The 12,621-nt window shown below is 55.6% G+C and overlaps 6 protein-coding genes and 1 non-coding gene across 9 annotated transcripts; 3 read left to right on the top strand and 4 right to left on the bottom strand.

Annotated features, from left to right (window-relative positions):
• Positions 1-126: 126 nt before the first annotated feature.
• On the top strand, positions 127-1,708 carry LOC6523929 (40S ribosomal protein SA). Its single transcript, XM_002099766.3, has 3 exons — positions 127-236; positions 577-819; positions 1,018-1,708. The coding sequence occupies exons 2-3, from the start codon at positions 601-603 to the stop codon at positions 1,609-1,611; spliced, it is 813 nt and encodes a 270-aa protein (XP_002099802.1). The 5' UTR covers positions 127-236; positions 577-600; the 3' UTR covers positions 1,612-1,708.
• On the top strand, positions 903-1,006 carry LOC6523930. Its single transcript, XR_005559981.1, has one exon. It is a non-coding gene; the product is annotated as a small nucleolar RNA snoM1 (small nucleolar RNA).
• A 281-nt stretch (positions 1,709-1,989) lies between the features above and the next one.
• LOC6523928 (pleckstrin homology domain-containing family F member 1 homolog) lies at positions 1,990-4,789 on the bottom strand. The gene is made up of 2 exons (XM_002099765.3): positions 3,140-4,789; positions 1,990-2,409 (listed from the first exon to the last, which is right to left on the bottom strand). The coding sequence occupies exon 1, from the start codon at positions 4,113-4,115 to the stop codon at positions 3,165-3,167; it is 951 nt and encodes a 316-aa protein (XP_002099801.1). The 5' UTR covers positions 4,116-4,789; the 3' UTR covers positions 1,990-2,409; positions 3,140-3,164.
• On the bottom strand, positions 1,990-6,279 carry LOC6523927. 2 transcript variants are annotated; one of them, XM_015189891.2, is made up of 3 exons: positions 6,072-6,279; positions 5,140-5,978; positions 1,990-2,409 (listed from the first exon to the last, which is right to left on the bottom strand). In XM_015189891.2, the coding sequence occupies exons 1-3, from the start codon at positions 6,172-6,174 to the stop codon at positions 2,317-2,319; spliced, it is 1,035 nt and encodes a 344-aa protein (XP_015045377.1). In that variant the 5' UTR covers positions 6,175-6,279; the 3' UTR covers positions 1,990-2,316. The 2 variants fall into 2 exon arrangements, with proteins under 2 accessions (XP_015045377.1, XP_002099800.2); XM_002099764.3 differs by having other exon boundaries at positions 5,140-5,975; positions 6,072-6,277.
• A 451-nt stretch (positions 6,280-6,730) lies between these two features.
• LOC6523926 (ras-related protein Rab-27A) lies at positions 6,731-9,480 on the top strand. Of its 2 annotated transcripts, none has more exons than XM_002099763.4 (3): positions 6,731-7,123; positions 8,569-8,688; positions 8,835-9,480. In XM_002099763.4, the coding sequence occupies exons 1-3, from the start codon at positions 7,073-7,075 to the stop codon at positions 9,366-9,368; spliced, it is 705 nt and encodes a 234-aa protein (XP_002099799.1). In that variant the 5' UTR covers positions 6,731-7,072; the 3' UTR covers positions 9,369-9,480. The 2 variants fall into 2 exon arrangements, with proteins under 2 accessions (XP_002099799.1, XP_015045376.1); XM_015189890.3 differs by having other exon boundaries at positions 6,738-7,123; positions 8,471-8,688.
• A 153-nt stretch (positions 9,481-9,633) lies between these two features.
• On the bottom strand, positions 9,634-10,992 carry LOC6523925 (trypsin alpha-3). Its single transcript, XM_002099762.4, has 3 exons — positions 10,541-10,992; positions 10,193-10,484; positions 9,634-10,119 (listed from the first exon to the last, which is right to left on the bottom strand). Exons 1-3 carry the CDS (start codon positions 10,795-10,797, stop codon positions 9,769-9,771), a joined length of 900 nt encoding a protein of 299 aa, XP_002099798.1. The 5' UTR covers positions 10,798-10,992; the 3' UTR covers positions 9,634-9,768.
• A 42-nt stretch (positions 10,993-11,034) lies between these two features.
• LOC6523924 lies at positions 11,035-12,577 on the bottom strand. The gene is made up of 4 exons (XM_002099761.4): positions 12,364-12,577; positions 12,065-12,273; positions 11,810-12,005; positions 11,035-11,755 (listed from the first exon to the last, which is right to left on the bottom strand). Exons 1-4 carry the CDS (start codon positions 12,440-12,442, stop codon positions 11,469-11,471), a joined length of 771 nt encoding a protein of 256 aa, XP_002099797.1. The 5' UTR covers positions 12,443-12,577; the 3' UTR covers positions 11,035-11,468.
• Positions 12,578-12,621: the final 44 nt, after the last annotated feature.

Below are 12,621 nucleotides of genomic sequence, written 5' to 3'. Positions count from 1 at the left end.
TCCGCGCACTCGCATTTTTACACACTCCGCGTTACCGAAACCCGCGAAAATTTCGATAGACTGATTGCCGGTGTGAATGCGCCGCGCCGAACAAAAAATCCCAAAAAGTATGACCGCATTGCGCCGTGCAAAAAATACGCAAAACGCGATCGCAACACCGATTCTCTGCCTGTCAACCTCGCCGTCTGCGACCCGGAAATCGGCCATTTTGTCAAAACTCCCAGCGGCATCTAGACGTAAGTAGAGCGAGCTCCTCCAGCATACTCAGAAATACCTTCGAAATGGGATCACGGCCTGCACCAACGATGCCTGGACGCACTCCGGCTCTCCCCTAAGCTCCGCCGACTGGAACCAGGCACCTGGACGCCAGAAATCGCGCATGCCAGATCTCCAAATATGCCGCGGTACTTCCATGTTGCTTCGAAATGGGTTTCGCCTGGGCGCATTCGACTGCTTGCCGTGACTGCCTGCGCGTGATGTCGTCTCTGGCAGCAGGCGCGACACTGGCGCCAAGTCCCACGTGGAGCCCCTTCTTTGAGGTTATGCCCACTAATCCTATGTGTGTTTCGTCCACAGGTCCGTAACTCTTTCCACGTTAACATGTCGGGAGGCTTAGATATTCTGTCCCTCAAGGAGGACGACATCACCAAGATGTTGGTGGCCACCACCCATCTGGGTTCCGAGAACGTCAACTTCCAGATGGAGCAGTACGTGTACAAGCGCCGCGCCGATGGCGTTAACATCCTCAACCTGGGCAAGACCTGGGAGAAGCTGCAGCTGGCGGCCCGCGCCATCGTGGCCATCGATAACCCCTCGGACGTAAGTACAAGTGCAGAATTGCAGGGCTCTTTGAGTGCGGCGTGGCCAACGTGATGAGTTTATCACTAATCTTTCGGGTATGAAATTCAATGATTTCAACTTCACTGCTGACCAGCCACGCCTCACTGCCTCGGAGGGATTGCCTTTCCCCATCCCCTGACAAATCGAGCATATTCTAATTCAACACTTCTCCCGCAGATCTTCGTCATCTCGTCGCGTCCGATTGGTCAGCGCGCCGTGCTGAAGTTCGCCAAGTACACGGACACCACTCCCATCGCTGGCCGATTCACTCCCGGTGCCTTCACCAACCAGATCCAGCCCGCTTTCCGCGAGCCGCGTCTGCTGGTGGTGACTGACCCCAACACCGATCACCAGCCCATCATGGAGGCCAGCTACGTGAACATCCCCGTGATCGCTTTCACCAACACCGACTCGCCTCTGCGCTACATCGATATTGCCATTCCGTGCAACAACAAGTCGGCCCACTCCATCGGTCTGATGTGGTGGCTGTTGGCCCGCGAGGTGCTCCGCCTGCGTGGCACCATCTCTCGCAGCGTCGAGTGGCCCGTGGTCGTCGATCTGTTCTTCTACCGCGATCCTGAGGAGGCCGAGAAGGAGGAGGCCGCCGCCAAGGAGCTGCTGCCACCACCCAAGATCGAGGAGGCCGTCGACCACCCGGTCGAGGAGACCACCAACTGGGCCGATGAGGTTGCCGCTGAGACCGTTGGCGGAGTGGAGGACTGGAACGAGGACACCGTCAAGACCTCCTGGGGCAGCGACGGCCAGTTCTAAGGAATTGTCCGGGCCACAGATGGCACTACATCAGCACAGCGTTTTGTTGTCAGGCGCCTTTTTCACGGCATAAATAAACAGCTCTGTTTATATCTAAGCACCTATTGTTTTCATTTTCTGCATACCGTAGTGCATACCACGTGCTTTCACCTCACGATGATGGAATCCTCAGTTGGGCTGCTATGAGCGCCGGAAAATGCGAGAGGTTTCCCAATATACATTTATATTTACATACAGACGACTCTCCACGGAACGCTGCTCGGATTAGAGGGAGACAGCCAGCTCTCGCTGTTGCATTCCTTCTGGCCCATATGCCCGCATATGTGCATACATGCATAATCATGTACATACATTCATACATATACATACGGCAGCGTGTTCAATTTACAGTATTAATTTATTGTTTTTTTCGGCTTTGTACAAATAGAAAACAGTTAATGACAGCAATTGCAAATTGCTCTTGTGTATACATATCCATATAGTTTTATCCTCCCGCCAAACATACGATTTTAGAGGTTCTTATCCGCCAAAAACGGGAACGACGATATATGCGTAAAAGTAATGTTAATGTTAAGAGACAAAAATTGTGTTAATCTGGTAAAACTATGCATCGGTATAAACACGATTATGTGTAGCATCGACTTCACATCATTCAAATTTGGACAGGGCTATCAAACGTGGGTAGTCGATTGGTTCCGTCGAGCACTATTTAAATGGATTTGGACGAGCCTTGAATGCCGTCATCTTGCGCAGCTCCTTGATCTCCTCCTGCTCGCATCGCTTCCGTTGTTCGTCTTGCTGCAAAGGCAAAGGATTACGGATTAGCATAGTAATGTATGGTCTGGTCTGGTGTGGTGATGAGTGCTGTAGTGCATCCTAATTACGGCTGGACCTTGCATACGCAACCTACATATGACTGGCTGCCTGACTCATCCAACGGCCGGAGGCATAGATGGGCTCCCACTGGCCATATATGCCTGCTCCCTGCCCTATCGGTTGCCCCGTTCCGCTGAGTCACGGCGGGATTTTCAGAACGATAAGCCGGCATTTGGGCTGGGCTGGAATGGGCTGCTTGTGAGCAGCAGATACGCGAAACATCCAACATCATCCGTCCGTTTGTTTGCCAGCGAAAAATAGAGTAGCGGCAACCGTCGCAGCCACTTGGCTGATAAGGCTATCGCGCCCAGCGGAATTCGCGGAAAATGTGAGACGAGAAAAATATAATACCAAAACGGAGACACAGCAAGGTCGCAGTCACGAGCAATGTTCTATTCCTCTTCTCTTTCAACTTATAACTTGATTACCCTCAAATCTTGCACGTCCCTCATCTAACGGATTAGTATGATACAAGATCAGGACTTTGGTCCGAAGTTCTAGCCATGAAGAGGACATGTTTCGGGTGATCAAATGCACTGTGGCTATTTTAGACTTTTTTGAACAAGGAGACTTGTTTTTGCCATGATACGGGGGTCTACAAGGCGTCTGGATATGTGATGTGGTGGGGTGAGAGCTTGAAAGCGATATCTACCGTAATCATTCGCTATGTGGTCCGTTCAACAGTGGCTGCCCGTCGTCGCAAGGGCAGCCGGAGAGCTTTGGACGCTCGGTGTCACCTGCGGAGCCTCCGAACTACCGGTGGTGACGGAGGAGGGCGAGGTTATCGTCGAGGAGTCTTCCACGGCGGATAGCACGCTGTTGTCGCCGTAGAAGCGCGGCTCATCGTGCGACTCGCCACCAGGGGAGGCAGTCTCCTCGTCGGAGTCCTCGTCGTTGGAGCTGTCGCCGGCCGTTGTGTTGAGCTTGTTGCCGGAGGCAGCACCGGTAGCCGCTGCCGAGTCCACGCCAGAGCCAAGGGAACTGGGCACATGCTTCAAGCGCTCGTAGCAGGCGTCGCAGACGCGCAACGCCTTGGTGCTCTGCTGCGGAAGCAGGAACTTCTTGGCCGAGCAGCCGGCGCAGACGACAGCGCCGCAGTTGCGGCAGTGATGCCGGCGCTGGATGAAGGTAAACTGCGTCTTCTTGCAGTGCATGCAGACGCTGGCGTCGGTGTCCGGCACCCAGACGGCGGCATGGTTCTCCACCGGCTTCTTGCCGCTCTTGCGCAGCAGGTCTTCCACGCACTTGTTGATGTGGGCCATCCACTCCTGCTTCTCGGTGCTGGTGGCTGCGAACACCACAAAGGACTTGGTGGTGGTGCGAATGTACCAGCCGTTTCTGTACGTTTGGTTGTCGGCGATCGATTCCAGCGACACTTCCTCCAGCGGCATTATATGCTGCTTGTTGTACTTCTTCTTGCCAATCACTATGTTCCCGTACACCAGGATGTCGTTGAACAGGAAAAACTGGCGCGACTTGGGGCGCTTGCGACACATCTTGGTCAGCACGCCCTCGCCCACCAGGACGCGACCCTGCATAGCCAGCGGCACACCCGAGCTCCCGAAGCAGCTTTCCACGGAGGTGATGCGCCGGGTGTTGGCCTCCGAGTTGACCAGGCGATCCACCATGACGATAATGGGCGGTTGGGCTGTGGTTTTGGTATGGACTTGGGCTTGGGCTTGACTTCGAGTGCGGCGAAAGTTGCTGCTCAGCTAGCTCGATGCGAGTCCGAATCGGATTCCGACTTTACGAGTCGAAATGTAGCCAACTGTGACGACAGACTGCCTGCTGCAATGGTGTGCGTGCGCTCGCGCCGTGTGTGTATGGTGTGACACTCGGTGCCACTGCTCCTCAAGAAGTGTGTGTACGTGGGTGCGTATGTGTATGTGTGTGCGTGTGTGAGTGTGCGGAATGGGCGCAGCTGTTGCAGGTCCTGGCAAACGGCGAGGGACTGGGGCGATTGGCGGATCCTGGTTCTGGAATGCAGGGCAACAGCTCCCGCTTTATGCAATGCTCGACGGTTGACTGTAACTGGCTTTTCTACGCCGTCCGAAACGTCATGACTCACTCACACCACAGCAACAAAAACAAACTGGGCTCGCTCTTTTTCGCTCTGCCCACCGCCTTGTGTTTATCGTTGGTGGAGCGTGGGATTCCCGGCCTGGGCCTGCTGCACTGGCGAACTGGGGCGTTCCTGGATCGTTTCCGTTCGGCCCTTGGATTTGGGTCTCGGTTTGGGCGCAAGAGGGGTTTTGGGGCTGCAGCAACACTTGGAGAAATACGTTATTTTGCGAGCGCAGTGTGGCCGCTCGCAGATCGCAGCTAAATACCGGCACTTTGGTGTTGGAAAACTCCGCGTAGCGCTGCGAAGGCACATTTTGAACGCAACGGACTGTGCTTACAGTGGGCCCTCGAAAGATGGCCAGATGCATATCATTTATTACATGAAGTGAAACAAGCTTTTAACGAAAAATTCAACAACAACTAACACTTAAGTTAGCTAGATATGCGGCCAGGTGTTAAACTAACAGAAAAGTAAACCATCTCATTACATCACATACACAAATGACCCTTAGCTCAAAAATGATCTGCATAGGTTCTGAACCACTTTTAACGCCCCAACACTTAATGGCTACTAGAGTTAGTCTTTACCTCCTTCTTCTTCTGCTCCAGGCTGGCCTGCACGGCGGCGTCGAACTCGCGCCGGTCGCGCACGCGCTGCTCGCTGCGCAGATGGAATGGTTTGGATCGGGTGCCGACTGCGTGCAGTCGCGCCTGGTCGTCCTCGCGACGCCGCTCCGCGTTCATCTGGCTGTGCTTAAGCGTCTCGGGCGTCCGTGGAATTGTGATTTTGTGGATGACCGCCAGCTCGCCCATGCGCTTGTGCATGGCCCTGAAGTTGGGCATGGGTCGGCTGTGGAACTGGCGCGCCTTGCTTTCCTCCTCGCTGCGCCTGCGCATCAACTGCTGCCGCTTGCTCTCATACACGTCCTTGAATTGGTATGCCTTGGGGGCGGTAGTTGTGGCGGATGCGGCAGAGGCGCCGGCTCCCTCGAGCTCGCGGTGGCTTAGGGGCGACCACTCTAGACGCAGCTTGCCCCCGACGGCTGGATGACGGGCATCCTGGTGGATCAAGTGCTGGTCGGCCTCCGTCATGTGCTTCTCATCATCGTCCCCATTCGTGCCCCAGTTGAGCGGAACAATTGGTTTGGCGTCATCCTGTGGCTCTGGGTCGTACTCAACTGGGAGCTCTGCTTTGGGCTCGACTTTTGGCATATCTTGGGGCTCCAATTTGGATTCGATTGTGGGCGCATCTTTGGGCGCTTCTATTACGTATTTAGGGGACTCCTTTATGAGATCCTCAGCACAAACCAGCTTGCCACCGAAGTCACCATCGCGCTGTTCCCGGCAGATCTTCTGCGGCGTGGGGCATAGCTGGAGGGGGTTTACATTGCTGAGGCCCCTGTTGTTCTCCTTGTTGGCGCGTGCTGCTGGGAAATGTGGAAAATGCGGAAAATGGTCAGCAAAAGTCGACCAAAAATGGCGCGTTTTCTCAGCTTGGACGCGGAGGCCTGCATACGCACCGAAAAAGTTCTGGGAGTGATCCAACTGGTAGTCACCCACGTTGATGGCGTCCCAGTCGAACTCCGACTTGTCAAAAGTTGAGTTCGCGTTGTCCATGGCCATTAACAAGTGATTAAAACCTCGACCGATCAGTTTCCGAACAGATTCAAAAAAAAAAAACAAAGCAAACCGCGAGCTCGCAAGTAACTCGATACGTGCAACTCGATTGCGGCGCTTTACAGCACTACATTCCCTCGCGATACTTATCGATAGCTAGGGGCGCGCAAACTTCAATTTTTCGATTGCAATTTACCGCATAAGCTGAGCACTAAAATAGCGAAATTTTATTACTGAACGATGCGTGCGCCATTCAACTATAGAAACACTGGGCCACTCGATCGTACTCGATGGGATACACTTCTGCCTTTGAATCTTTCGGTGGAGAGCAAAGCTCAGGCGCCGTCCCGCAGAAGCTCCGCACAAAGCCCTTTTCAAAAGTTGCCCGAGGGATTATGTCTCGAGAGCCCTTTGAAGTACCTACGAAGTAGCCTCGAACCCAACTCCCGTGGGAAAGGACACCTGGGCGGCGCACCTGTCGCGCCGCGGAAGCGCCCTGAAAGCTGGCACAAGCTTTGGCTGAAAGCTGTGCCTAGGTCGAAGGACCGCCAGTTGGCGGCCAAGGAGTCCTGTAGTCTGTGCTGGGCAGCGCATGGCAACAGGTCGGGCAGCGCACCGCCCACAGGATCTTCTGCGTTCGCGTTCGCAGCATCCCCGCACAGCCTCGGAGTCTTCGAAGTTCTCGGAGTGCTCGTGGGCCACTTGTTTTCGTTAAACCCAGCCTCCGCAAAGTGGTGGGGGGCCTTCGCGCAGACTTCCAGAATTGCGCGCGCTAAAAATAACGGTTGCCCGCCATTCTAGTCCCGTCAGCTGAATCGCAATCCTTCCGAATCTCTGGAGTGGCGAGGCGAGGCGAAAGAAGTCACCTTGGGCGCCAAAGTCGACGGCGGGCGTCGGAGCAGAAATGCGTGCCGCGCCTCCTGAGCCTCTGCAATTAGCCGGATTCGGTGAACAGGTGAGCTGAGCAGGTGGCGGTGGCGGTTTCGGTGGCTATTTTTAATCGCGCGCCAGAAGCGCGGCCACAGGGAAGGGCTGCAGCTAATTACGGCACTGCGGCCGAGGCTTAATTGGAAGCCGTCCTTGTCCAAGTGCAGCTGGCCGCGCTGAAAGCTGGTGGAAGGAAGCTGGGCGGCCTTGAGTGCAGACCTTGTGGTTTGCCACTGCCTAATTGCCATTGCTCAGCTAGGCATCCCCCACCCCAACGCCACCACCGGGAAACGGCAGGCTATTTCCGTGGCTAGGCCCACCTGAGCCCCGCAAGATCTTGCGAATCAATAAAGGTTTAAAATTAACCGTCAGCCGAGGGGGTTGGCACTGGCGGCTGTGCGTGCATGCTAATTCGATTTGCCCACCAACCCCATTCCACAAGCAGCGGACAAGTGTAACCTATGCGTGCTCCCTGTGCGAGGCAGCGGAATCGGAAGTGGGGGCCGGAAGCCGGAGACAGGAGACAGCAGCCGGAAACGAGAGGAAATTAGATTACAAGACATCAGCAGGCAGGACTCCACTGAGTGCTGCTGGACTCGGGATGCGCAGAAGCCAGTGGAGGGAGAAAGAAGAGGCCCCCGGTTATTAGTTCGATCTTTGTTGCTGCCATCCTCGTTGTCTAGCAACCACTTCAACCGCAGGCAGCGTCCGTAATCCGCTTAGCGCAAGGAGGACGCCAGGCTCAGGCTGCAGAGATGCTGCACGCCTCCGTCTGCCACTTCCAAGGCCCTCCTCTCCACGTTGGCCGTTGGTCTAATTAGCGGGGCAAGGGCATTCCTCCAGTGCTTCTGCCACTTTCTACTTTCCACTGCCCCTTATCATCTCGCTTCTCTGCTGCACGCCGCGTCCAGCGGGAATGCTCGAATTCTCGATCGGCTTGTCCTTTGATGCGGAAATCGGCGCAAGGCACTCCCTTGGCGCCCGACCCACCGAACCCACTCCGCCCAGCGAACTTCGCCCGGAACGGGACAGAAAATCAATAAATCGGGATTTAATGAGTTTCAAATATTTGCCACGGTACGGAGAGATGTGTGAGTGTGCGTGTGTGTGGGTAAGTGGGTCGCATTATGGGGGTGGCAGCTGGCGGTGGGTGGGAGGCACGCTTATGAAGATGCCTCCCGACTTGAGTGCCCCACCTCTGCTCCTGTCAGCCTAAGCCCGGTCTTACACAAAGGAGGATGAAGAGTGGTGAATGGGGAATTGGGAGTGGAGAGAGAAGGGGACAGAGAGCAGGGTACAGGGAGCTGGTTGGGGAGAACCTTTGCTGGGGAAAGCTGTACAGGAACGGGCCGCTCATTCGCTTCCCTGCTTCCAGGCGGACGGGATGCGTCTGCGGTTGTGAACGTGCCAAACGCGCTGCTAAGAACGGCCACTATGACGGGCGCCAACATCGACTACGACTACCTGCTCAAGTTCCTCGTCCTCGGCGACTCCGGCGTGGGCAAGACCTGCCTCCTCTACCAGTACACGGATGGCCGGTTCCACACCCAGTTCATCTCCACCGTGGGCATCGACTTCCGCGAGAAGCGGCTGGTAAGTGCTAGTGGCTCGACTTAACCCATGATCTTACTGAAGTCGTCTTGGAAACCGCATCTGGTGGTTAGACGGTAGATAGGCAGTGAACGTATGTTGTACAAGAAGAAGCCCTAGTGACCTATCATCTTTTCTGCGTCCCGCAGTTGTACAACTCCCGCGGACGTCGCCACCGCATCCACCTGCAGATCTGGGACACCGCCGGACAGGAGCGCTTCCGGTCGCTAACCACGGCGTTCTACCGCGACGCCATGGGCTTCCTGCTCATCTTCGACCTGACCAGCGAGAAGAGCTTCCTGGAGACGGCCAACTGGCTCTCTCAGCTGCGGACGCACGCCTACTCGGAGGACCCGGACGTGGTGCTCTGCGGCAACAAGTGCGACCTGCTGCAGCTGCGCGTGGTGAGTCGCGACCAGGTGGCGGCCCTCTGCCGCCGCTACCGGCTGCCGTACATCGAGACGAGCGCCTGCACCGGGGCCAACGTCAAGGAGGCCGTGGAGCTGCTGGTGGGCCGCGTCATGGAGCGGATCGAGAACGCGGCCTGCAACCGCGAGTTCTCCCTGCTGCTGACCCAGTCGCGCTGCCTGCCGAACATCGCCTACGGCCAGCCGGAGGACCTGGTGCGCCTGCACGACCGGCGGGAGGAGCCCTGCTCGCGGCGCAACTGTCGCAACTGCTAGGTGCCGTGCCCATGCCCAAGCTCATGCCCATGCCCATGTCACCCTGCTTTGTTCCTTGACTCGTGTTTCCGAATCTAAGTGTGTTTCGCTGTAAATAAATGTTGATTGTTGAGTGGAGGAGCGTTTCATTGCACGACGAGATACGAAAAGGTCGCGATAATTATCCGACTCTTGCGAAAGTGCCCAGATTTGGAGGTACCTGTAGATAACCGACACCTGGGGGTGGCATCCGAAGTACAACAGCGATGCGAAAGATAGGTTTGCATACGGTAGCAATCAGATTTCCAGCTATCGCTACATTGTACTACGAGTACGTGTATTGGGAACATTAAGTTTAGAATATAGTTATATAGTTACTACATAGACTTAAGCAGACTACGAGGGATCCCGAGATGGGGACTCATAGCCAGGACACCGAGTACCACATCAGCAGGGGCAGGAGCAGTCCGGGAGCCACCCTGGAGTAGGGAGCCGCGCTGCGTCCCTCTATCCACTGGCGGTAGTACTCCACGTCCACGTAGACACCCGGCAGTCCCGGCTCCGCGCATCCGTAGCCCCAGGAGACCACACCCACCAGACGGCCCTCGTGCACCAGCGGACCGCCGGAGTCGCCTTGGCAGGAGTCGGTGCCGCCCTGCAAACGTCCAGCGCACATCATCCCGGGCAGCAGGCCGGACCTGTAGATCATGCGGCAGGTCTGGTGCCGAATGGTGCTCACGTTGGCCGTCAGCAGGATGTTGGACAGGGAACTCTGGACAGGAAAGGGAAGAAGGGAGAATCTGTATGCTCAGTGGCTTGTCTACGGCTCCACGAATCCGACTCACCTGCTCGGTGCGACCCCAGCCGGCCACCTGGCACAGCTTCCCGGGGGGCGTGACCTGCCCCGCCAGCTGGATGGGGGCCACAGTCAGGTGGACGCCGGCGGAAGACATCGGCAGCCCGGTGCGCAGGAAGAGGATCCCGACGTCGTCGCGCATGCTGTCCGGGCTGAAGGTGTGCATGTAGGCCATGGAGCTCACCTGGGACACGATGGTGCCGTTGCGTTGCTCAAAGCGGTTCAGCGTGCCCAGCACCACGACGAACTCACTGGCCCGCCGAAAGCGCTTTCTCTGATTGCTGCTGGCATGAGTCCGATCAGAAGGGAGCGGGCACCCCATGGGATCATTACTCACTTGTACAGGCAGTGGGCTGCGGTCAGGACCTTTCTGGGCGCGATTAGCGCACCGCCGCAGATGTGGCCGCTTCCGAAGTTGTTGTCGTGCCGCAGGAGGCGGATGGAGACCAGGTGGCGCGTCTCGTCCGCCCTGGCCACGCTTCCATTGATGATGCGCGGCTGCTGGTTCTCCTGTAGCCTGAGCTCCTCCGCCGCGCAGGAGAGGAGGAGCCAGAACAGAAGGTAGCTGCAGCCGAGCAGGCAACGCAGAGTCATCGCAGATCAGGTGAGAAGAAACAGAGCGCACGAAACTCACTAAATCTAGGTCTCGAGTGTGGGAGCCAGCAGCCGAAACTAACAATTGGCAATCAGCGGAGGCGCTATCAGTTCGATAAGGCAAACATAAACATATTAGGCGTAGATCACATCCGCACCTCATCACCAGGAACATGTAGTTAGTGGTGGTGGTGGTCATGAATGGAAACCAATACGAATCAACACCAATGATCAATCTGATCTGCACACTTGGCTTCGCAAGTTCAAATAATACATTTAATTCAATGTTGATATGTCTCTACACCAGTTTGCTTATAAAAGGCATATTTTCTAGGTGGAATTTAGTATAATAATTGAAGCTGTAAACACTTTTGAGCCTAGATAGAAAGTATAATGGTAGATATGTAAAAAGTTAGTGGATCTTTTTGGTCGCACTGATCTTACGTTTAGCTGTACGTGCTATTAAATACAATTACATATAGGGAGCCGAGTTCGCTGAGTCGGCGTGTATATAGATGTATATGATCAATATTTAGAGTCTGGGAAGGATGTCGAACGTTAAAGGCACTTGGACGGCGTCGATTGCGCAGATACGAGGCACGAGATTGCGTCAGACAACTTAAGCTAAGATCCAATCGGAGCGGAATGTATTGAAGCCACTAAGGCAGCTGTTATATGTAGCCCTGCAGGCTGCGCGACTGGCTGTGGTGGTGACGCGGCGGTTGGTAGCCCGGCTCCTGCATCTCCATTTGCATGACCAGGTTCTTCTGCTCGCCGCGGGCGTCGTAAGCTTGTCGGGCCTCGCGCTGGAGGATCAGAGCGGCTAGACCAAGCAGCATGAAGGTGACAACGGCCAGGGCGTAGGACCAGCCCAGCACATTGAACTTGGGGTACATCATCCAGTCGCGACGGTAGGCGCAGCCCCCGAAGATGCACACGGCCAGAAACATGAACAGCGCTGTGGGAGATCGCTGTTAGGCTGATACTTATTAAGGAGGTGGCAGATACGTACAGGAGATGGCGGTGCCCAAGTAGGAGAGGCGTACGAGCAGCCACTCGTACTGCAGAACGGCCTTAAGCGGCAGTCGGATGATGGTAAGCGAGAGCAGAGCCAGCACAAGGAAGACGATGATGAAAGACATGGTCACGAAGCCCTGCACCGCCATGAGCCAACCGGGCAGCAGATACTCACGGATAACGTAGTATTCCTGTGTGGGTGGGGTAAAATTAGGATAAGAATACGAACCGGCCACTTAGATGCACTTACGTGTGAGAAAATGTTGTGGCAGCCGTTGAAGTGCTTGAGGAACGCGTACTTGGGGTACACGAAGTCCTTGAAGCAGTACTGCCACAGACCCATGTTCTTAAAGCTGGCCAGCGTCTCCTCGTAGGACTCGATCCAGTACGGTGAGCAGAAGGACATCATCAGCACGAAGAAGCTGGCGAATGTGACAATGGCGCCGAAGACTACGCCATCTGAAAACGAAATTGAAGGGGAATTGGGCATTGAAAGTCCATATTGGATGCAATTGAAGAGCGGCCCGCATGCTCGAGTGCGTCACTTACTGGTGGCTCGCGGGTAGTCGCCCTTTTCGACTCCCGAGTCCGTGGTGTCCTGCGACTGCTGCTTGTTGAGTTCGCGCATGCTGCTGTCCTGGTTCTCGACGGGATCGCAGTTGGAGCGGAGGAGTATCTTTTTTGGGGATTGTCAGTAAACAAATACAACGCACACACCCAAAAAAAGCAGCAACAACTAGGTGGGGCTAGCGATGGGAGAGTGTCGATAGGAATTGTGGTGGGGCTTCGCCGATATACCGCGATGCC

Source organism: Drosophila yakuba, chromosome X, assembly GCF_016746365.2.
Source record: "Drosophila yakuba strain Tai18E2 chromosome X, Prin_Dyak_Tai18E2_2.1, whole genome shotgun sequence".
Classification (NCBI taxonomy): Eukaryota; Metazoa; Arthropoda; class Insecta; order Diptera; family Drosophilidae; genus Drosophila; species Drosophila yakuba.
This window is presented reverse-complemented; position numbering and strand designations above follow the sequence as displayed.